The 24480-nt window shown below is 40.6% G+C and overlaps 1 protein-coding gene across 3 annotated transcripts in view; it reads right to left on the reverse strand.

Annotated features, from left to right (window-relative positions):
• DOP1B (DOP1 leucine zipper like protein B) overlaps nt 1-24480 on the reverse strand; it is a 61766-nt gene that overhangs the window by 9574 nt on the left and 27712 nt on the right. For 2 of the 3 annotated variants that reach the window (XM_083735075.1, XM_083735076.1), the window contains exons 16-34: nt 23446-23598; nt 22202-22302; nt 21464-21654; nt 18093-19710; nt 17250-17361; nt 16187-16372; nt 14937-15062; nt 14500-14634; nt 13802-13857; nt 10588-10692; nt 10420-10486; nt 7809-7953; nt 6263-6345; nt 5768-5877; nt 4921-5067; nt 4310-4371; nt 4029-4157; nt 1783-1919; nt 312-367 (exon numbers count right to left, since the gene is read on the reverse strand). In XM_083735075.1, the coding sequence (XP_083591201.1) occupies nt 312-367; nt 1783-1919; nt 4029-4157; nt 4310-4371; nt 4921-5067; nt 5768-5877; nt 6263-6345; nt 7809-7953; nt 10420-10486; nt 10588-10692; nt 13802-13857; nt 14500-14634; nt 14937-15062; nt 16187-16372; nt 17250-17361; nt 18093-19710; nt 21464-21654; nt 22202-22302; nt 23446-23598 (3719 nt within the window). Of the gene's footprint in view, nt 1-311; nt 368-1782; nt 1920-4028; nt 4158-4309; nt 4372-4915; nt 5068-5767; nt 5878-6262; nt 6346-7808; nt 7954-10419; nt 10487-10587; nt 10693-13801; nt 13858-14499; nt 14635-14936; nt 15063-16186; nt 16373-17249; nt 17362-18092; nt 19711-21463; nt 21655-22201; nt 22303-23445; nt 23599-24480 lie in introns of all 3 variants that reach the window. The other variant, XR_014563364.1, reaches the window with a different exon arrangement.

Below are 24480 nucleotides of genomic sequence, written 5' to 3' on the forward strand. Positions count from 1 at the left end.
CCTCACATCAGGATCAGACTAACAATCCATCTAACCCAGTATTGCATATTGAGGCTGAAAGTGGCTCTGCAGATTGTGCTCCCCCCCCCCATCCCAATTATTTGCTATCTGATCCTTCTAACTGAAGATACTAGGGACTGAACCAGACAACTTCTGCAAGGACAGCATGCACTCTACCACTGAGCAATGGCTCTTTCCCAAAGCAAGCAGACTTATGAAACAGGTCACAAGGTCGCAAGCAACTACAATTGTCATACTGAATGGTCTCGCCAAGCATCATCTGTTTATTATGTACAGCAAAAAAATCTTACTTTGCTGGTTCCTCCTCTTCAGCTAAATCTTCCTCTAGCTGTATAAATGCTTGAATCTGGGTAGCAGAATTGAAAGAAGAAACCAACAAGGTATTAATATATACAATTCAATATTAACTCAGCTTTACATTACATTATGCATATAGGAACTATCTCAAGGCTCAACTGTCAACAGTTTACTGAAATTTCCTATTAGTTACACCAGCGATGGGAAAACCTTTTGGCCTGGTGCGCTGGATTTTTATCTGCCCCCAGATAAAAGTGCTATAGGTCTGTTCATGTGGGTCATTCATTTTAACTTTTTCAATAGTGAGACAATTAACTTCTTTAATCTGCTTGCTAGTGCTTTATTGCAAAATGGCTTCCTCAGCCATTCTATTTAGGATTGTTCGGCTAGAAGAAAGAGAAGTGCAAAATATAATGAAAATGACATATATATAATGGGAACAACCCTCTGAGGGCTGGCTTTGGGAGCTATAAATTTGGTGCTACGTTTGGACTTGGATTAGGGTCTTATCTTTAGGGTTCAATCCTGGTGAGAATTTCAGCTGTCAGATTGAAAATCAGCTGATATTGTAAAACCTTACACTATAAATTTTCTTTTCTGCAATGTTACTCTTATTCTTCAACAAACAACTCTTTACTTTACTCTTGATCTGAACTGGTGATTAACTGGGCCAGTCCATTTCCCCTCAAGGCCTAGAGTCTATAAGTCTGGCGGTCTAGAGAGCTACCTACACAGGAATCTATTATGATTCTGCTAAAATAAGGCACCTTCCCAGAAAGCAAGGCCTCAAATGATGTTTCTTTATTGCTTAGCATTGAGTTCTGTGAAGTAGATTGATCTGCTCTAGCATGAAATGATCTGTGGGAAGGTCCATTTTGCTTAGTGTTGGGTTTTGGTGTGCAAAGCCTCTTTAGGCCAAGCCCCATCCTTATTTGCCCCAGATATGATGCCAGGTATGATGTCAGGGACGTGGGTAGTGCTGTGGGTTAAACCACAGAGCCTAGGGCTTGCCAATCAGAAGGTCAGCGGTTCGAATCCCCGCAAAGGGGTGAGCTTCCGTTGCTCGGTCCCTGCTCCTGCCAACCTAGAAGTTCGAAAGCACGCCAGTGCAAGTAGATAAATAGGTACTGCTCCAGCGGGAAGGTAAATGACGTTTCCGTGCACTGCCCTGGTTCGCTAGAAGTGGCTTAGTCATGCTGGCCACATGACCCGGAAGCTGTACGCCGGCTCCCTCGGCCAATAAAGCGAGATGAGCGCCGCAACCCCAGAGTCGTCCACGACTGGACCTGATGGTCAGGGGTCCCTTTTTATGATGTCTGCTGTAGGGTGGGTGGCCATGGCTTCCTACAAAAGGGCTTGCAAGCCAAATGCCAAGACCTGGGGGGCCAAGTATGGACTATAGAATGGAGATTCCCCTGATATTTTGAAGGCTATTGTCTCATCTTGTTTCTAAGGACCATTTACCAGCTCTGTCACCATGATCGGCCATAATGAAGTTAGGTGCTGAGGGGAAATTCTTAGCAAAAGAACCCTGAAGAACAGAAACATCTGGGCAGCTACTACAGAAGTCTGTCCAACACGCAGGTTGTCAGTCAGTCGCTCTAGAATAAAATTTACAAAAAGATTTAAGACACTTTTGTATTGAACTGTAATGAATCAGGAGCACTAAAATGTATCTGGCTGGCTTAGTTATATTATCCTGGGACTGATCAAACTTCTTACCCATTGGAAAATTATTACACTTATGAACTAGGATAACAATTACAGTTGCAAAATAATGTCAAACTGCATAATATGATCATAATGCTCAGTCCCAGTTAGTAACCTGGCAGCCATATTTGGCACTAATACAAAAGAGTCTTCAGAAGGAAGCCCACAAATGTGATTTGACTCCAACATAGAGGTTACCAGGGATAACTGATGTTGCAAGCATATAAGGAATACCAGTTGCCCACTCAAAATGTGTCCAAGAATCGATGGACGCAGCAGTGGCGAAAAAGAAGGCAAAGTTTATTGCTGAGCAATAAAGACCCAGTGGAATATTTTCCAGAGCCTGGGTCCCGGAGCCCCTTGGGCATTGGGTTTATATACCTGATTACAAACAGCATTAGATATTACATATTCATATATTGCAGCAAAATCAAGCCAATGAGTGGGGCAAGAGCCCTTCCTATGCCCATGTAAAGAATACTTCTGCTTTTCCATATTGTGCATCATGATGCCCTTTACCCTAATTTTCAGCTATAAAGAGGAAAAGAAACCTATTTGACAGTTGAAGCCTGAGTAACCCTCCCATCTGTTATTGGGCTAGAACATTGCATTCTGTGGCAGACTTCTCTTTTCTGTCCCCCATCTCACCCTCTATCTCGTGAGCATGAAACAGTCTGGGGAAGGTTCCCTATAGAAAAATGCCAACACATCAGATTTATTGTTGCCTTCAAGCACAATATCAGGGCAGAGAGAAATAGGGCAAAGGTAGACTTTGCATTCCTGAGATTTAGGCACTTCTAGCTCTACTGAAGCCTTAGTGATTTAAGCATCATTAGGATACATGGATATATAGAAATCAGCATTAGGATACATGGTTATATAGAAATCATAAAGGTAAAATTCTCCCAGGTGGTCTTGCCACAAGGCAAGGGTCACAACTAGTATACCAGTCTAAGCAGGTTGAAGGAACCTTGTGCTCCAGAAGCAACTTGTGCCTTTATCTTTAATGATGGACCAAGGATCATCCTTAAGCTGCAGGCTTGTCCCTCCAGGGTGTGCAAGGCTGTCTAACATAAGACAAACACCTCTCCCTTGAGCAGAAGAATCACTGATCCACATTACCTCTGTTTTGTCTTGACTGAGCTTGGGTTTATTGGTCCTTATCCAGTGTATTAGTGAAAATATAAGCACTGATTTAGTACTTCCGCTGCTTTACTCAGATTTGATAAAAATGGGTCTAAGAGATGGGTGCCACTGGTTTATTGATGATAGCTCATCCCAAACCTCCAGAAGACCTCACTCAGTGGTTTCGTGCAGATATGAAATAGAATGGGGGGCGAGGGAGAAACATGCTTGACCCCTTACTAAGGGGTGGAAGACTATTCCCCCAGAACCACCTCCAGAGACTGCCTATCTAAATAGGGGTGGAACTGCTGCAACACAGTGTCTCCAATTTCCACTCCAGTCAGACTATTCTGAAGGGTATAAAGCTCTGTCTCTAAAATCAGAAGATGAATTTGCATCCCTCAGATTTAGAGAAAGTCAAAGCTCAACAGACCCTCATTTTGTGAGCAATGCACCTCACTGCCAACTTGGAACCTTCACTTGGCTCCGTTCATATGTAATATCAAATCATAATTTGGCTTATGCATAAGCAAGCATCAGGCTCATTTTCCCACCCCGTCCCCCTTCTTGCATGCTCCAATGCCCTCCCCTGCATGGCAGATCATAGTTTGTTGTTGCATTTTAACTGGCAAACTATGCTTTGTGATTGCCCTCCAAATCAGAATTTCAAACCTGTTTTATCCTGATTTGCAGTTCTTTCCATTTCATATGATTTGGTTTAAAAGAGGAAGTGCAGGAGGATATGAGTCTGTGGATTGTTTATGGAACACAATGGTTTGTTGTTGTTAAATGAACTGAGCCTATGTGTATGCATGCTTCTTTCCATTCACATCTTTTACTGAACATCTGTGAACAATGCAAACTTTAACACTCACCTTGTATTAAAGGAAGGTAAAGGTGATATTGATCAATTTCTCCACTGAAAACTGCAAAGGCCTGACGCTTTAACAACATTGCCTTTTGCTCAAAACTTGGAAAAAGTTTTAAAGAACTGCTCTGCATAGCTGTAATCAAGAACAGAATTGCTATTAACATCAAGTTGTTTTTATATATAAAAACAGCTGCTATCTTGATAAAAAGTTTAATTGGTTGTTTTCTTCTTGATTTGAACTTTCTATTAAAAGGAATGGGATAATAATTATGAAAAAATACTTACTCATCAAATCTTTAAACATAGTTTTCTCATGTGTCAGAAGATGATCGATAATGGCTCGCCAACTGAAGAAATTTAACAATTAAGTAAAGTTTAGTGTAATTTAAGTTTAAATCCTCTAGGCCCAAAGGAAGCACAAAGGAAGATGACATTTCTTTCAAAGTCAACCATGTGCTGGGCAGTAAAATTGTGCAAATCTTGTGCTTAGTTTATGATGAATGCAGATATTGACAACTCCAAGCTGCACAGTTTATCGCAATTTCCTACACATGACAGTCTAACTTCTCTTTAGAAAATTTCATATTGCTACTGAAACAGTCCTGAGGGACAACTTTCGTTTTTACCATGCCTTGCACATCTTTAAAATAATGTATTAGAATAGATGCAGAAGTATTATAACCAAAGTTTTAATTAAATATACTCTCTCAACACAGTGACGATAACCTGCTCTTTTTCTAAAGACCAATATTCATTTTTCTAAATGAATTCACTGGAAAATTAGCAACTTTAGAGAGATTCCAAATTAAAAGTACAACTTCATTGTAATCTACTGGAGTTTATCCATTTGTACATTCAGAAGCCAATAACAAGACTGCCCGAGTCATACACCTTACTGAATGCATGAAGTATCCATCTGGAAGAAAGCTGGATCCATATATAGTTCTAAGACATCTTTCTTCCATGCGCGCTTGGTATAAGCATAGCCACTTAAAGAACTGAGCAACTGTGTACTAGCACGAAAGCTAGGAAGATTGTAGGCACTGTAAACAAACATACACAACAGACAAATCACTTACTTTCCAAATACGTATGTCACTCACATGCTCCCAAAACTGACAGACTTCACCGCAACACTCTACTTTAACCTTGTTGATATTCAATTAAATATTTATTGATTGAACAAAAAAATTATGTTAGTTGCAAGGAAAATTCATGCGTTATCTTTTCCAAGCTCAGATCTGGAGTCAGTACCACCAGCAAGCAGAGGAACCCTATCATGGCTGATAAATTATTATGTTCCTCTTTTGACATTTCTAACCTCTGGCAATAAGATTGCTGCTTTGCTAAATTTGTATTCAAGGAGCAACCTTAAACCAAGTCATATCTTGTAAGCCAGGACTGTCAACTGGAGAGGAGTACCTGTTTCCATAGTTGAACCTGAATTCTCATTGTACCCTCCCAAATTCCCACATACTTCCATGCCAGTCAAGCATCCATTTCACCACCATCAGAAAAAAGCATCACAATTACTATTCTCTTGACTCTCAGGAAGCATGTGTGCTATCTTGGAAGTAGGCGCCAGTCACTTAATGCTTGGCAGATCTATGAAGTATATTACGGAACAACAGTCTTGGAAGAGCTTTGACCTTGAAGCAAGGAATCTGCCCAAGTTAGGTCCCCAAGTATGGTGCGTATACTGCATGAGTTACATATAGGTGATGTAAGGAAAAATTTATTTACCTGTGATTGCGTAAGTAAGGAAACACATAATACAGCAAACGTGAGATCAAAGGCACTGCTTTCTCTTTTTCATCACTCCGGTAAACCATATCCAGCAGAGAAGCAAGAACCTATGGAGAAAGTAAGATCCATTTAAAAAAGAACAGCTCTTCTGATTTCATAGTAATCCTGAAAATTGTGAAGTGTCACATTTCCAAAACAAAATAAAAAAATTCCTTCCAGTAGCACCTTAGAGACCAACTAAGTTTGTTATTGGTATGAGCTTCCGTGTGCATGCACACTTCTTCAGAGAGATTTCCAAAACATTAGCAATGCAACTGATCCATCCCCTTTTCCCTCCTCCATGGCTGGCATAATGCTGTATGCTCAAGCAGCTCTGCCTGTTAATGGAGGGTCAGTGAACATGCAGAGCTTTCACTTATGGAACATATATATAGGAAGGATAGTGGCTATAGAGCAGTTTCCCTCTCAGAGTAAAAAGAAATCAGGACTCACCTCTGCAAGGATAGAGAGGGCCTGAACACTGTACACTGATGGGGCAGAGGCAGAGACCATTGAAGAAGGTACTGCTGATGTATCTGTAGAAGAAGGAACATTTTATTGTTCTTTCATGCTCTCCCTTAAACTTTTTTCCACTGGTAGTAGGTGGGTTTTTTGGGGATGGGAGGAGACCGATAGTTAGAAAATTGTTCTGAAGACATTGGGCAATACTTATCTAGTCTGAATGTCTAGCCACATGCCTTTAAAACAAGCAAATCTGCCTGTTCTTCACCAAACAGAAGGCAACAAGCATTCAGAACCCAGTGTGGGGCATTAAAAGCAAATAAAGGATTGAGTACCCCTGGGTCCCCAATGGCTTTTCTGCTCTAAAGTTCAACCTCATGGCTTTGCTCCCCTCCCCCCTTAAACACATTAGCATTTAATGTGTAGTTAGAACTACAAAGACCCCAAGCTGCCTTTCCTTATGGAAAAAACAGCTGCTGGGGGGTCTTTATTTATGCACACAAAATGCAATGTGTTGCCAGTCCCTGAATTTAGCAGTTTAAAATGCCCTTTAAAGGGAAGCTGCCTGGTGCCACCCCCATTTTCTTTTTGGCACCAAGTGAAAACCTTCTCAATTATATTGGCCTTTTAGCGATCCATTTTATGTTTTTATTTTTGCAAGTCACATATTTTGGCTGAAGAGTAGCTGATAAATCAAGTAAATTATTTAAAAGAGAAGTTCTATAATGGAAGGAAGGAAGTTGCTGGATATTTGTGTCATCAAATACCTGCACAATTCTGAGGAGACTTCGCCTCTTAAAGTGTTTCAGCCTGACTTGGGAATATCAATCCATTTATCTTCTGATTCTATAACTAATTTATCTTAAAAGTCACACACACACACCTCTCCAGCTTTGCTAACCTAATGACTTTTACTGTTTCCTTTTTTCTATTATCTACCTTCTAAAGAGTCTGTGTGCTGTGGTCAGTACTCAAGGGGCAGACAGAAATGAAAAGGCATATTTGAAGCATCTCTGCCCCACCTTAAGCCAAAAATAGGGTTCCAGAGGGGCTTACAAAGATTAGTAATAAGACAGCCCCTGCCTTCAAGCTCACAGTACCAAAAGCATGAGACACACATGGAAAAATGAATGAGGAGAGAGGAGGGGGAAAGGGAATCTCAGACATTACTTCTCAAAGTCACATATCTTACAGTAACCATGTGGGACAGAAATAGTTCAAGTAACTTGACTGAATGAATGTCTCTAGGGAACAACTGGGGAAGAGCTAAAGGCAACTGGTCTCAACAGATGTGATGGAAAAGCTCTGCTGTTTCTCCTCTCCAGTTCTATATTATCAGTTATCTAGCTAAATGAATTTGTGCTCCAAAATGGAAGCTGGTGGAAGGGCATTGTGTGAAACCGAAACATTCCTTATATGGCCAGTGTTTTAGAATTGCCCAATCCTACTTCTTCCCTCCACCTTAAGCAGACTTGTGGGACTAAAATGCTTGTATAAAACAACAGCTAGCCCATAGAACTGTCTCCATTTTTCTTACCGCAGAAATCATCTTCAGCCATGGGCTCATCTAAAGCAACCTGAGGCTGAGCTTTCACCTCCAGATTCCTGCTCAGCCAGCTAGTTTGTTCTAGCGAAGAACCAGCAACATTCCCGACGGCTTCCAATATTTTCTGGGTTACCTCCTGAAAGGGAAAGCAGAGTAAGAGAGACGAGTGATTCGTGCATATAGACATCACTCAGGGCATTTTGTCTTATGGAAGTAATATTTGTTTTACTGTGAAGAGGGAGACAAGTGGCAAACCAAAATATCACTTTACTCCATTTGAATTCTGTGAAGGCAGTGCATGCTACAGAGTCATTCCCCCTCCCCACCAAATACTGGTTCAGTGTGGCTAATGTGTGATGTGCAGTTTGCAAGGCATTTGTGATATGCCTATTGGCCCATTAGAATAATGAAATTTTCATTTTTCTATTAAAAAGCCATCCTAAAAGTTCTGTTGGACATATTGTAGATCTATAACTACATGTTGGCTATGTTCTTTTTAGACTTGTTTTCTGAGTTCAAGGGTAAAGTACAGAAGGAAGAGCTCCACTTATGGTATGGACCAATGTTTGGTAAGAACTGTTTGCTGTTTGATTACAAGAAGCCATGATGATCATTATGCCCAGGCTAGAGGAGCAGGAAAGATGCTGGCTAAGCATCTCTGAATACAAGTATCATCTTTACCATACAGAGCTTGAGATAAACACAGCAATGGGCCCTATATCTTCCTTTGAAGATGGGTGTTTGAAAGTTCTCTAATAGTAGCACCAAAGGGACCCCTAGATGAGCAAATTCTGGTTACTCCCTATGCTAATTAAAAATAGGTTACTCCCTATGCTAATTAAAAAAGATAATTTATCTCTGTGATCTTTTTGAGTTTGTGCTGGAACAAAAACAGACTTTGTTTAATCAGGAATAAAATACCTTATTACTTTCATCCATTTTTATCTTTGGGTACCTTTTAATACCATGCTTCCTGTTCAGAGTTTAAGAATTACCTATGCCTCTGTTTAATTAAACTGGGAAAGAGTATTCAAGGGAAAACACCCCAGATATAAACTGTGGGGGGGAAGAGGGGTAAATGATATGAACTAGGCACTTGGAAGGTTGTGGTGTTGTCATGTCCCTGGTGATGCTTGTTACATCATAAGATTCTTTTTACTTTTATCAACATTTTATTCCCATTTTAGAGTCAGAAGCTTTTGTTTTGTGCAATTAATGTAAGGCAGTAGGGCAAGATCTTAATTAGAAACCAGTTGGTTTCAATGTTCTTCATCCAGATTTTGGCACAATTTATGACTTAGTTGCGATAAGGAAAGCTGAAATATTTAAGGATGAAAGTGAAGGAAAAGAAACAAAGAAGGTGAGTATCTTGCTATAAGTCATAAATTAACGAAGGACTAATTATTAATGGAATATTAATAATTAATGGAATTATTAATGGCGTTTCCGTGTGTTGTGCTGGTGCTGGCTTGCCAGAGCAGCTTCGTCATGCTGGCCACGTGACCCGGAAGTGTCTCCGGACAGCGCTGGCCCTTGGCCTCTTAAGTGAGATGGGCGCACAACCCTAGAGTCGGATATGACTGGCCCGTACGGGCAGGGGTACCTTTACCTTTAATTATTAATGAGAAGTGAAATTGTTCAGGGGTACCAGAGAGAACCAGAATGTGGTTTGAGATCTGAAATGAAAGGGGGGTTTCTATTAGGGAAACACGAAGACAGTGGCGTAGCGTGGGGGGTGCAGGGGGGCCGGCCGCAACATCTGGGGGTTACGAGGCGCAAATTCACGGGTTAGGGGGTGCAAATTACTTGCCTTGCCCCGGGTGCTGACAACCCACGCTCCGCCACTGCACGAAGAAGAGAGAGACTTTGGAAAGGGGGGGGCACTCTCTCAATGTTTTCTTAAATCTTCTAGCTTACACTGGTTTCCCTCCCTCTCCCAACAGCCCCTTCCATGAGGGTGTGCTGATTTGGTGTTACGGGGAGGGGGAGAACAGGTCTGTGATTTCTGCATTTCCTTGGGCAAGCTTGTCTGTTTGCTAAGAGGCCTTAGAGAGGCTAGATTTTTCTCATGGTGTTTACTATTTCATTATGTTTTTGATTCTCCCTATTTTTGCTCAGGAATCTTCCAATGGAAAACCAAAGCCCTCATTTACAGCAAGTCTGGTAGGTATGGACCTTTGATTTATCATCCCCCAAAGCCCCCAGTACTGCCTCACGGGAGCAGAACCTTTTTGAAACCATGGGCCAGATGGTTCTGCCTCAATGGTAAAATTTGGCAGGTGGATGGGGCTGCCCATCTGCCAGTCAGCTGACATCACGTGACTTAGTGCTTTGAAGTCCCTAATTTGTACCTCACAGGTAGCAAGATCCTGCTAAAACAAAGGTTTTCCCCTTTTGTCTTAGTACCCGCTTCAACGGAAGACCCTGCTGATGCAGTCAATTTATATGGATTGAATTTAGAACCCGTTTTTCACAACAAGCTGGTGGTTTGGGACTATTAAGCATATATCTTTCATTAAGTAGTCGAGTTTAGTGCATGACATGGGGGAGCAGGGAGAAATCAAGATCTACATGTATGAACTGAAAACATGCTATGGAGTACCTGCAGGTCTTTCTGATCCTTCTTGTTTTCCTGGTTTGGAGTTCTAGTCACAAAATCATTCAGAGTGCTGCAGAAGAATAAGCCCAAGTTAGTGTACCATTACACTACTAGTGTACACTATGAGTGTGCTACAATTGTAGTGTGCAAAAACAACTGCCGCTGCCGTACCTGAGAAGCAAGAAATAACCAGGTGGTGCCAAATTCAGCTGCACAGATTCCTTCAACACTCCTAACAACGACTGGAAGTTCTCTTGCAAGGCTATGACAGGAAGTCTGAGGGGGGAAAAAAGCACACACAAAGCCATCAGTTCCAGTGCTGAAAAATACTGAAACCATGCACACAGCAAGTATCAGATAGGGGCTTACAGAAGAGGCTATTTAGTTCAGTTTTATGTTGAAGATTAACCATTCCTACATATTGTTGCTGTCAGGCAATTTATGCAATTCATTGAGGTAGCAGTGAATACACAAGTGCTCTAACTTACTTCAGAGCCTTCATGGTGAAGTGATGAATAAAAGAATCCCTGAGTGAATACATTTCTGGGACATTTACAATGACAAAGGAACACTGCCTTCAGCTATACACGATGTTGGGTACCCTATTAAAAACCCAGTTTCAGAATGGATAAAATCTGATACATCAATAATAAAAGTATGATTTAGGAAAGAATTTTTTAAAAATTGTTTCATTGGCCCTAAGAGCACTATTGACCCTAAGAGAACTGAATCACACCAAAAGGACCATGAGTTTTGCACACAGAATATGTAAATAAGATTGTTGCAAACACGCAATGATTGCTAGCTGCTTGAAAATTGTATCTATGTGATACATGTTTGTTGCACTCATGCAATATGCCAACATGTGCAAAGAAAAATAAAGCAATGCCAAACTAAAGTCAGGAAAGCATCATCCTCCTAGCCAGCATTTATTGTGCATCAATACTGTACCTATCACATGAATTGCCTAAGTCCCCTATCCAGAAATCTTACAATCCTCCATACAATCATGTAGGTGTCCAAGATTGGACTGAAATTATGACCTTTTTGGACTCATTTTCTGAGCTCTGTGCAGAGGGAGCAGACCCAATAAGGGCGTGAAGCAAAGTTTGGTTTCAGGAAGCAATAGTGATCCACAAGGCCTGGGAGCAAAAAGATGCGGGCCAAGCATTCTTTTTTGTGTTTTTATTAAAATATTTTTTTTATGAGTAACAAATGTACATTCAGTTTTCAAAACGTTGAGTCCTTCGTCAGTTAGATTCAGTTTGATACATTATTGTTAGGGGACGTTTTTGTGTCAGTATCACATGGGCGGTATGATTGTACTTTGTGGATGTCTTTGAACAGCTTTGAGATAGAAACTATTTTGAAGGAGGAGCACCAGGTTTCAGGACCCCTTTATGATGTCGTTAAACAGGCTAGTCATGTGGGGCATCAGGGTTTCTTTGAATTTCTTGTTGAATTCTGCTGTAAAGCCATCTGGGCAAGCGGCTTTGTGTTGTTTTAGGTCTTTGAAGACAGTCTCTATTTCCTCTGGGGTAATAAAGCTGTCCATGTATTCTTGTTCCTCTGCTGTTAATAAGGTTGCCACGGGCAATCCTGCCAGGAAATTTTAAATTCCCTGTTTGGGCAGGTTCTGTGAGATGTATATATTTGAGTACAATTCAACAAATTCTGAGATTACTTCTTTAGAGGAGAATGTTACATTGCCATCCTTCTGGGTGAGGCAATGTATTTTTGTTTTGAGTGGATTTTTTCCTGCATCTGTTTGCTAGTAGCCTGAGGTTTATCCCTTCATATTTGTAAAAACATTGTTTTGGGAACAGGATGCTGATCATTGTCCTATTAATTTCTAGTGAGTCAATCTCCCTTCTTTTATGTTCTATTAGTTTAAGGAGTTTTTATAGTTCCTTAAATTCTTGAGCACAGCGGGTCATTCTTTTACAGTTTTATTGTTGGAAGGTTGACACTGCCTTGCTGTCAAAACTGGGGACTTTGTACCTCAGGAGAAATTAATCTTTTATTTTACTTTATTAAGAGAGAGGGCTGGATGGCCTAAGTTTTGAAATGTTCCAAATGTTTTAATAAATCCCACCATATGGGACACTACAGAATTACTATTTTTCTTTTAAAGAGCGTATTTTCCCTGTTTAGAGGTAGACACCGTTAGTTTGGGCAATTAGGGTGACAAAGGGAGGGGAAAGATTTACAACCTCTCTCTCAGCTAGGTACCAAATGGTGTCAAGATTCCTCTTCTTGGTCTCAACAATATTTATGACCCAGTTATGATAATGAAGCTGAAGGAGCTCAGGTTACAATGAAGATGAAAAGAATAGACAATCCAAAATCTGGAGACTGTCGTCATAAATTAAGTATTCATTTAAATGAGTAGTACATTCTTCAGAGGTGAAACATGACAGAAAGAACCAATGACCTCAGTGTTGGAAATAATCTGAAATGAAAGCAGTCTTTACAATGAAAACAAATACATGTTACTCCTTATCTTTCTATCCTGATCTTGTGTCCTTTTCACAATCCTTCAACCTACATGGTGTTTTTCCTCCTCTCACCAAAGAGCCTCTCTCCTAAATGCTACAGCTTGCAGGTTTGGCGCTCCCTTCTCATTCTATTTTGGATTTTTGGATGACTTTGGACCAGGAGCCTTCAACTGAAAACCACAGCAAATCTTGTAGAGGTGCACACTTTGACTAGCTTGTTAATTAGATAGTTAATCATTCTTACTGTTTTTGCAACGCATTTGCTACCTCTGGTAAAATGAATTAAGTTGCTACTATACCTCACAATATCTTACTGCAGCAATAGGGCACTTGGGAGCTGTTTGTATTAACTCTTTTGCAGCTCATGCTATTTGAACAAAGTAGTTCTATAGTTCTCAGCATCAGGACCAAAAAAAATCACTGTAAGCATGCTGTGCAATTAAAAAAAAGAGGAAATAATAGAAAGCAAATGCATTAATGTTTGTAGTTAAAGGTAAAGGGACCCCTGACCATTAGGTCCAGTTGTGGATGACTCTGGGGTTGCGGCGCTCATTTCGCTTTACTGGCCGAGGGAGCCGGTGTACAGCTTCTGGGTCATGTGGCCAGCATGACTAAGCTGCTTCTGGCAAACCAGAGCAGCGCACGGAAACACCGTTTACCTTCCCGCCTGAGCGGTACCTATTTATCTACTTGCACTTTGACGTGCTTTCAAACTGCTAGGTTGGCAGGAGATGGGACCAAGCAACAGGAGCTCACCCCGTCATGGAGATTTGAACCACAGACCTTCTGTGGTTTAGACCACAGCGCCACCCGCATCCCACCTAATATTTGTAGTTACTGGATTCAAAAAGAAGTAGAAATGTATAACAGCCTAGAAGCTCATTTACCTTTGTATGAAAGCATAGCAGAACTGGAGCACTGGGATATCCACTAGAGAAGATTTCTGGAAATAAAGAAAAAACCCTATTACCCAATTCCAAAGAAAACACAATAACGCAAACTGAAACATATTACAGGCAAAATAATCTACAAATTATTTCAGTGATGACTTGCTTCTAAGTAAACTTGTTTAAGTAGTGGTTTTGTAGCAATAAAACTGTAATTTCAAATTTCCTACAAGTTGTTTACAAAAACCAGGGACACCTGCAGTTTCTTGAAAGATACTTGGGTTTGAATAGAGATCCCAAATTAGCCATGCTATCCCAGATATATACCCTTTTGTTTACTGTCTTGGATAACCCTCAAGTTACTATGTGACTGGCCAAATCTGAATGCTAATCAATTCTGTATGCTGCTCACAATCCTTTAAAGAGTGATGAGGCAAAAACCAAGAGCTCCTGGTCTATTCCCACCTTTCAGCTCATTTTATCCTCTCACTAACTTCTTCATTAAAGAACTAATCAACTTAAGGAATTTATCAGGTTAAGATATCTCTCAGAACTACAGCCTTTTCTTTCCATGGAGTGTGGGGACAACAACCACGAATAATCCATTTTTTAACCTTGATATAGTAGGCTGATGAGCAATTGAAACTTCCTAACTTGTGAGTAACAGAAATTATAGACAGAGTAAAAACGACACCTACCTCTTCACCTTTGATTTGGGATGGTTTCTTTACAACTTCTTTTACAAGCTGCAATATAGTGTCTGTCTTCAGGGTATTTAGGGCACAAACTAGATCAACAAGTATAAGCTGAGATGCACTCGCGGCGGGAGGAATCTGAAACAAAAACATACATAAAGGACCACCCCTTGTATATTGATTTGTAACATGCCTTTTCAGAAATATCTGGTTCTATTCTACAAGCATGCACAGAAGCTGAAACTGTGGTGTTCAGACACAGGAAAAACAGGAAACCAGGCATACTGTGTGTGTGTGGGGGGGGGGGGGGTCCGGCAAATGCTTTGAAGTAGTCTTTGCCAACCTGGTGCCCTCTAGATGTTTTGAAGTTTTCCCTTATCATTGGGCAGGGGAATGAACTATTTATCACACCACATTTGTGATTTCTTCTTCTTCTTTACCTTTGTTTTGTTTTGATGCCTGTGAGATTTTTTGCTGCTCCACACTGCTGCTACTGCAGCTATAAGTTGCACCCCAAGCTGCCCAGTGAGGGGATTCAAGAAGTCAAGGATTTTATTCTTCAACGTCTATAAAAAAGAAAACAAACACTTCTTCTAGAATGGGTTTGGATGGAATTTGTTTTCCTACAGACAGGTGCCTTGATAAAATGTCATAAGCAGCTCACTATTTTTAAATCACACTTTTTGTTCTCATACTGGGGGAGGGGGGAGAGTCTAAATTCCCATTGTGCATGTATTTATCATTATAAGCAAGAATTTATCATGCAGCAGTTTTCCCATGTGGCACCTGGAAGTTGCTTCTGAAAATGAACATTACAGTTGCTGTTGAGAAAACACAGTCCATAACTGTGTTGCGTGCATGCACAATGTGCTTTATACCAAGGCGATTTCCTGAAGGCTTGTTTACTCAGGGAGGAATCCTAACTCCCAGCAAGGGAGCGGTGGGGATAAGCACAGTGGGAGAGCTATCGCTATCAAAAAGGCTATCAGTGACTACCAGTTGCTGGGAAGCACAAGTAAGAGTACTGTTGCATTTAGGTGCTGCTTACTGGCTTTCCATAGGCACTTGGCTGGTGACTGCAAGAACAAAATGCTGAACTTGATGGGCTTTTGGTGTGATCCAGCAAACCTTTTCTTATGTACAAATCTGAAACTCTGGCATTCACATTGGCTAGAGCGGATGGGATGTGTGTGGGGGGGGGGGAGGTACTAGTTTGAGGCTTATATTAGGCTTGTCTCTAGTTACTGTCCAGTGAATCCATGGCTAGTCCACCCTCCCCCCACCTCATTTGGGGGCCTTACACCAGGCATTGCTGGTGGCTGCCTGTCAATAGCTTGCGCTGTCATTGGGGCAGCAGGGCCCTACAAGGAAGAGCCCCTATGATGACACATCCTACACAGTGCCACATCCTGGGTTGACACCAGCAATGCAGATTAAGGATAAAAGCCTCCTCTGTATTTGGTGTGACTCTCTGACAAATAGAGATGTATTTAAAGTGGTTGACTACATCTGCAGATATTCAATGGTGTAGGCACCTGAACTTTATCTCTATGGCTTGTTGCAGAAGCATTGCCAATCACTTCCAAAAATGCCTATTAACCTAAGCAACTTCCTATCAGAAAAATGTGGACAAGGTTTTCCCAGCTGTGGTGCACCTGCCCACAGATCGCCCAGGCTTAATAAAGCTTACTTTGGTTGCCTTAAAGTAAACCGAAGAAGAGCCTTTTGATCCAAGGAAGTCAGCTGGTCTTTTTTGAGAATCTTCCTTTTTTATGACACCCCAAAGGAGAGACATGGTGTTAATGATACGAGGAAACTCTTCCAAAATGGCATTCCTGGCATTTCTTAGGTTTATAGGGTCAACATTCCACGGTGACTGGGAATACAAAAATAAATAAATAACCCGTTAAATCCAAATATGACCAACACTGGAGATCACCCACACTATAGATATGCAGCAAAGAAACAACACATTCAAAATCCTAAACAATATAATATATAAAAAATAAGCAAGGGTGTTCTTTGCAATAATGACATTATAAATCAGACCCTGTTTTACCACATTGTAAAATTCATTCCAATTTTTTGGCTTAGCCTTGTTTATGCACATATATGGGTACAAACAATTGCACTACACACCACCACTTCCTATAATTTGCAAAAAAAAAAAGGGGTCCAAATCAGAATTTGTTTCAGCAGTATTACTACCTTGATAATGGATAGCCATCTTGGCTTTGCAGTCCAATTTAAAAATAAAGTGGAAAATGAGATGTGTTGGCAGGAAAGATTTTCAATATCACCTCTAATAAATCGAGTGCACATTCACTTGATATTTTAAAGAAAATCCTATATGGGATTTCAATTTTTTTAAAAAATGTCTGGCCATATTTCACATCTCATAGTATATTGGGGCATAGACTATATAAACATACTTTAAACTAAAATACCTGCTGTTCCCCCGGCTGCATTTTAAATCACAAACTCAAAGTAGTTATCTTTGAAAACATGAAATTGATACAGAAGAACATTTTCACAGTCACATAACGAAATTTCTAACTGTGGCTTATCTTGACCTGACAAAAGATTTCACTATTCCATCTTTTCCTAATATGAGGCTGTCATGGTTTCAATCCAGTAACACCCTTAAAGTTCAACATAGTTTGAATGGATATTCTTTAATAACTGGAAACATCACCTGTCAAAAGTATATATTAGACAGCAAAAGAAAGCAAGAAAAACAACAACATCATTACCTTTTTGGTTTGATTTGGATGATCCAAAAGACAAAAATGGCCAATAGTGGTTAGTCCTTCCAAAAGGGTAAGAGGATAATCTGGTGTGATGTTTTCCCTTTTAGAATTCATGCTTTGGGGAGAAAGTTAACAATTCAGTTGGTTGTTTCAGTCTTGTAAAGAAATTAGGGGATAGCCCGCATTCACTTCCATTAAGCTAGAACCTTTCCTTTGCACGCTATGCTTTTAATCCACCCAGCCAGTTATCTGCTGATGCTTTGCTATCTAGGGAGAGTTTGCTCACTGGCTAACTCATAAAAGCAAAGAGAGAGCTGTGTGTAGATTATCTGTCCTGGATGGGAGGGGACAACAACAGTGGTTTTTGGGCGGGGGGAATACCAGACAAACCTTGCAAGATGGTGAAAATGTGGCAGGGAAAAGCCTGTTCTGATTGAGACACCACAAGAATTGAGTGGGACATTTCCCCTACTGGTGGAACTGAGAAGCTGAAACAAGTCTTGCCTGCATAGCTCAGTGGCACTACATGTGTTGCATGCAGAAGATCAGCTGCCCATTTCAACCCCAGACACCTCCAATTAAAAGGGTCAGATAGCTGAGGCTGGGAAACACCTCTTTCCAGAGACCTAAGAGCTGCTGCGAGCCAGAGTAGAAGATAATACTGGGCTAGAAAGTCAAGAGTCGGACCTGATATAAATGTAGTTTCTTATGTTCCTACATCCTTCTGCTCCCCAAGAAACCAAACAAATAATTTAAGGAAACTTACAAATAGAAAATGAGCCACTGACCAACAGCTAAATTAGCTAAACATGAAAAAGCCAGATTTTATGAACAACATTCTCTTACCTTACAGATGACTTTGGTGACACTTTCAGAGTTTCATATTCATACTGTTTGACAAGTTCGTCTAGGTTCTTGCATATCTGTACAATAAACGGTGCCACTGTCCAACCTAAAGATCTCCCAAAGAATGGCAAGGAATATGCAACCAAACCCACCCAAGCTGGATGCATGCCATAACCATACTCAGGCTGCAAGCCTCGGACTACGGCAGACACAAATAATCCCTGCGAGGTTATAGGGTGTGGATGCACATACTGCATTGCACTAATGGCCTCCTGGAAGTTAAGTGACTTTTGCCATTCCTTAGATAGGCCTGGTTGATTTTCCACCTCCTCCTGAGTCTGTCCAAGGTGATGCTCCAAGACTATCAACACTTGCAGAAGTTTAAGCAGCTCAATCTGCAACGGGTGCTCGCTCCAAATCTGATCAGGACCAAAGTTGATTAGGCTTTCCTCGAGGATGCACTCTTCACTTAACCCATTAGTCTTACTGGCCATTGTATGTCCATAGCACTTCTGACTTACATACATAGAAGCGGATAGAGAAAGGAGGACAAATTCTTGAACTTTGCATCTGCCAAGCAAGTTGCGTATAAATTCTGTGTTCCTGCTCTCTGATGATTTGGCCATTGTAGCCAGCTGCGTCATCATTCTTATCAAGACTTCGACACTTTTGACCTGGACATCCCTATTGCCAAGCACATCTTTGTGAGTCACTTTTAAGTAACAAGGGTAGTAAGAGCGCAGGAAACTCAGACACAGGTATGTCAGCAACTCTATTAACAGTGAATGGGGACACACAGTTGGTGACTGAGTCTGAAGCTTTCCGTAGAAGCTCTGTCCCACCAGAGCTTCCTGGTGGCGGGCTAGAAGATTGTAGATGAGATTCAGATGAGCTGTGGAGCTAGTATCCATGCTAGTGCTGGCTACAGATTCAATAAACTCCCTAGGGTTTGTTTTGAGTACTGCCTCAAGTACAGAAAAAGCATATAGGACCCTTTTGGAATCATACGGCTGCAGGTACAAAAGAATGTGCTTAAACAGAGCCTCGGCCATTTCCTGTTTTTCCTTCTGCTGTTTTAGCAACCTAGCGGTGGTAAGGGCTTGAAGCTCCAAATCCACCTCATCATCGCTTGAGAGAGACTCCGATGCTTGAGTTTTCTCAGAATCTGCGCGTACCAGGTTGAGCATGGTGCTGGATTTGGAACTTTCGGGAGGATAAACATTAGAAGAACCAACGAGCTTCATGCTTTCTTTGTCGTCTGTCGAGCCACTGTAGTTCTCGTCATTGCTCATATCCTGCTGGTCCAGAGAAGGAGAAAAGGATGATGTATTATCACTATCCGTAGGTCCAGTGCTGGTATCAGCAGACTCTGTGTGTTCACTATTATCCTCCTCGTCCACGTATCGTGAAGCTTCTGCACACCGATAATGGTCACTTACAGCCAGTTCATTTTTAAGCAGGCATTTTTCTGGGTCTTTTTCAACTTCAGCCCAAATGGCTTCCCTGTCCACAGTTGTAAACTGGCTCAGTGGCAAACTTTCTTCAGAGCTGCTTTCAGAACGCCCCAAGGACTTCTGGAAAGGGACTTTTTTCTTTTTGTACCAGAAACGCATGTCTTCTGAAAGAAAGCAAAATTGCCTTTCTAAAAAAGTGACCACTCATTCAGTAGTGAAGGTGCAGCCTTCAGACAGCAGCCGCTTTCTCGTCCCGGTATCTGAAGACAACGGGTGACCCTCTTCCTTTGCAACTGTGCCATGTGTTCACAATAGACTGTTGTTAAGGGACCTATGTTCTGAAGCAATGTATACCTACTGTATAGTTTTAGGTGTCTGATTTTATTCTTCTTTTGGCCTGAAACTGTTGATACTCCAAACCTATTTTATAATGATATTTTATCATTTTATTTGCAAGCCACCCAGAGTCCAATGTTCTTGGGCAGCCATTTATAAATACAGCAAATAAAAATTAACACGTATTGGCTAGTATTTGTAGATTATGATCTTTAACAAACTGGACTTCTTACATTGGAAATGATGGCATCCTTTGTATCTTTGTGATGCTCATATGCACATCAAGTCATGAGAGACAAGCCACGCTCACATACTGATCCTCTGGTTTGTCCTTCCCTATCTTAAAACAACAAACCTTTAAATTGTTCCCTAGAACAATAACTAAGCTGGATAACACCTATCATAAAAGCTACAAATTACTAATTGTACCCAATTAGCCAGGAAATATTGTTTTCATAAAGACAGCAAAGCTGAAATAAATTCTCTAAATGACAACTCTTAGTATGCTCAGACACACACCAAGCATTTTGCTATGTCCAAAAGTTATAATATTGTTTAGACTATGATCAGACCTACTAATGCTGGGATTTAAATGCTGGGATTTGTTGCATTTAATGTAGCCAGACTATCCTTGTGGATTTATAGTCTCTCTTTTAAAATAGTTTATTTCTCTCTAGTAATTGGGTCAGATAACAATTAATTATATTAATGTATAATAAACCTTAAGTCTTCACAGGAAATTTGGATATAGATATTGTCATTGCTGGGCTATTCCTTCGTGCTCTCCTTCTGAGAGGAACACTGCTTGCATCCAGGTAACTAAAAATTTAACCTCAACCCTTTTTATCAATGCCTTGGATTCTGCATTATCTTGTTTATTTATGACCTTCATATGCTTGTCTACTATGTTATTGACTAACATTGTTTATTTCTTCTTTTGAAATGCCAAACAATTTTTATTAGTTAAAAAAAATAGAATTAAATGTCTGAGATTCACCCTTAGATACTGAGTTCTGTGTGCTGATATGAAGGGAGGAACACACACACATGGCACCTGTTACAGGTAAAAGCTAAGGCACAGCTTTTAAGTCCAGGTGTACTACACAGAAGGCAAATTTAGACTTCAACCCTGTGGAGGCCAACATTTTCTATGCTTGGGGTTTCTGTTTAGACAAAAAGGTGACATGCCTAACAAATATTTTTTCCCCCTCCTGCTCCCATACTACTATAGGCTGGGTCAGCCCATGAAAAGGACTAGGAGTGGTTTCAGGAAATACAAAAGAAATATACTGCCCACATGTAATTTATGGAATTTATGTCCAAAAAAATGTAGTGATAGCTACCACATTGAAATGGAAATTGGAAGCATTCATGGAAGGCCAAGTCTTATCACTTCCTGCTAGCCTTAATGGCTAAAGAAACCTCCAGCATTAAATATAGCATTGCCATGTGGGGGGGGAGGGAGATGTGTTTTCATGTATGGTTTGAAGGCTCTCCAGGGGCATCTGTTGGGAGACCAAATGCTGGACTAGGTGGACCTTTCACCTGAAGGAGAAGGAATCTTCGTAAGTGAAATCTTACCTCCTGAATTTTTCTGCTTGACACAGTGAATAGAGGTACGCTGTGTCCTGGGATGAAGCAGAAGCAGAAGGATGGGTTCCAGAATTCGTGCAACATCATTAAGTGACAGCGCTCGTATCAACCAACCCTGTGCGGCAGCACCAATAGCTCCATCCGAATTATTAAGACTGTCCAACACAACGAACAGAGACCTGGATGGAGAAATTACAGTAATATTTGTTCAAGGTGACAAGGCTAGAATTACGTTAAAATGTTGAGTTGGAAGACTAGTTTACAAAAAGGGACACACACATTTTAAAAATAGCTTTTCCAGCAATAGTAACATTCTCTGCCTTCTTCAATTTGTTTGTTAAGGACCAGCAGTAGAAAATGAAACCTTTATGGTGGTGTTGGGAACATAAGAATCTTTGAATTGGAGAAATAGGTGAATGTTGTTTGTGTGTGTATGTGCGTGTACACACACACACTCACACGTATGGATGTTCACATCAGATAGGGAAGAAGCTATGGCTGGCCTGCAATAATGGGTTGAAAGCAAACTTAAGTATGCAAATGTGGGAGGTTTCTGTACAGTGCTAAGCACAATGTTAAAGATGCCCATCAGAAAAAAACAACAATATTTTTGGCTTAGGTATATTTTGGGTACATATGAAACTGTAGTCTTTTCAGTTCAAGGACCAAAAGTAAATTTAATTTAAACCTACACCATCAAAATAGACATAAAAGTAATAGCAATACCTATCAAAAGAGCGATTGTGGGAAGTGACTCTGCTGCCTTGGATTTCTCTGGTCAAATGCCACATGACAGAGAACCGGAAGAGTGCCTCCAGCCTTGTCCCCTTAGGAGGAAAGAACCCAAAGCAAAATCAGAACAAAAAGAATGTTTATGAGCTAGTTTGAGATATTCAACTACATAGATTTAAAATTGCAGCCTTGCAGCCTACATAAATTAGTGATAATTATGGAAAGACAAGAATACGCTGATGAATGTGCACTTGCCCCTCAATACAAGAAAAAATGTTTGAGATCTCTTTGAAAATGTCAGAATGAAATGAATCATTATATTCTTCTAAAAGCTTAGCTCTATTTCCTTTTAGTTTGAGAAATATGAAGCCTTGATGGAACGATTATAGTGAACATGTGGTTACTTGTGCTTCCGAAAATGAAGAAAATCAGTGTATTGTTAGCAAGTAGGCTGGTTAATTAAATCTGCTCTTCATTATCCAGTTAATTACATCTACTCCTCAAAACCCAGAAGAAGGGATAAAATATAAACTGGTTTGAGGAAAGGCTTCTCAGTCCTTGCCCTAATGAGCTACCCAAAGTGCTTGCCAACCTAGGGCTACAGGTAGCCTACGCAGTGTTAAGAAAGAAGATTTTTACCATCTGTCTACTGGACAGAAGAGCCACATCTAACAGGGCAGCAGCTAAAGAACTATCTGAAACTGCATGAAGCCAATGGCTGATTCTGTTTAGGACTGCCTACTCTGGTTGGAAGCAACTCTTCAGGAGTTTCCAATTGGTTTGTCAATGCTCCATTATTCAAGACACATTTTGATTTTCAGACTGGACATGCCATGGATTGAGTCTGTGACCTTCAACATGCAAGGCATATGTTCTACCACACACAACTGATCTTCCTTAAACTTTGCACACCTTTTTATTTATTTTTAAACAGTATCAATCTGGGGTCTAATGGAGCCCTTTAAAGGTCTTAGCAGAAAGGAATGTTAAGCGCAGATTTCAAAACAACTCCAGTTTAACATCAAATATATTTCACTGATATTCCAAAAACATAGGGTGGTAGCTAACCAGTGAACCCTATCAAGCAAGGATTTCTATTCGGGCAAAGGAACTTTCTCCCTCCTATACACATGCTCCCCCAAAGTCTGTTCTAGGAGTGATTGTGATGTGCCACCCCCCCCCCCGCCCCACAAAACTAGGGTGCTGTGTTAGGCTATACAACATTTAATAACTCTTACTTTATCATGATCAAGCAATGCATGGCAGATGATGTCTTCACAGATATTAGCAGATGGAGCTAGGCAATGAAGACGGTAGAACAGCTCTACACAAGTGTTGTGATGCTCTCTCGTCTCTTTGTTTAACTGATTCCAAAGCACTTGAGCAACTCTCTGTAGTGAAATTAAAAAAATAAAACCACAATTTCAGGCAGGTTTAAAGGAATCTGTATTACTGAAAATAGTTCATGGTTTTCTATACCACACACCATCATACAGCACCATGTTTATTAAGGCAATCGAAAGAGAATGTGGACACAGAAAACAGTACACCTCGAGTCAAACTAAGCCATTTTATAGGACAAAAACGGATTTCACAGTAACTAGGTTTAATACCCTTAACATACACAGCGCCACCCCACATCCCTATACAGCAGAATAATCTAGGTGATGAATACCACTGGGAAGCACATTTGTTTTAAAGGGCAGTTAAGATATAATAATTTATTTAAAATGTTACAATTTCTTTCTTTCCAAAATTCACTTTGTTGTGGTGGAAAGCAAGTCAGCGCACTCTCATCGCACATAAACTCCCTGCCCCACTGCAGTAGGCAAGGAAGAATTACAGAATTTGGGTGCCCCAACTTGCACAAGCAGAATCATTTTCTGCTAAAGCAAAGCCTCCACAGGATATGTGTGTACATTAATATAATTTGTGTTTTGTATTTTATTAGTTCTATGCGACTGTGAAGCAAAGTTTGATACAGAATTGTTACTAAGGATTATTTGTAAGTGCTTTTCAAAGTTAACACGGCAAGGAAATGGGCAATGATTTGTACTTCCGCAGGATGTGTCTATTTACTTTCTTGGCCAGTTGCAATGGTTTGGCCATCAGCACTGGAGAATGGAATGCTGAGCTACCTTCATCCTTTTTGTATCTCTAGTGAATATCCTCCCGTGCTATTTCTGCAAGTTGATGTCTTTTCCCTTCGCTTCCCTTCCCTTCCCCACCCCATAACACCAGTACGGCTGCTTTTCCAGAGTCGCAGTTGCCAT

The sequence above is a fragment of the Podarcis gaigeae genome, assembly GCF_964106915.1.
Source record: "Podarcis gaigeae genome assembly, chromosome: 4".
Taxonomy (NCBI): Eukaryota; Metazoa; Chordata; class Lepidosauria; order Squamata; family Lacertidae; genus Podarcis; species Podarcis gaigeae.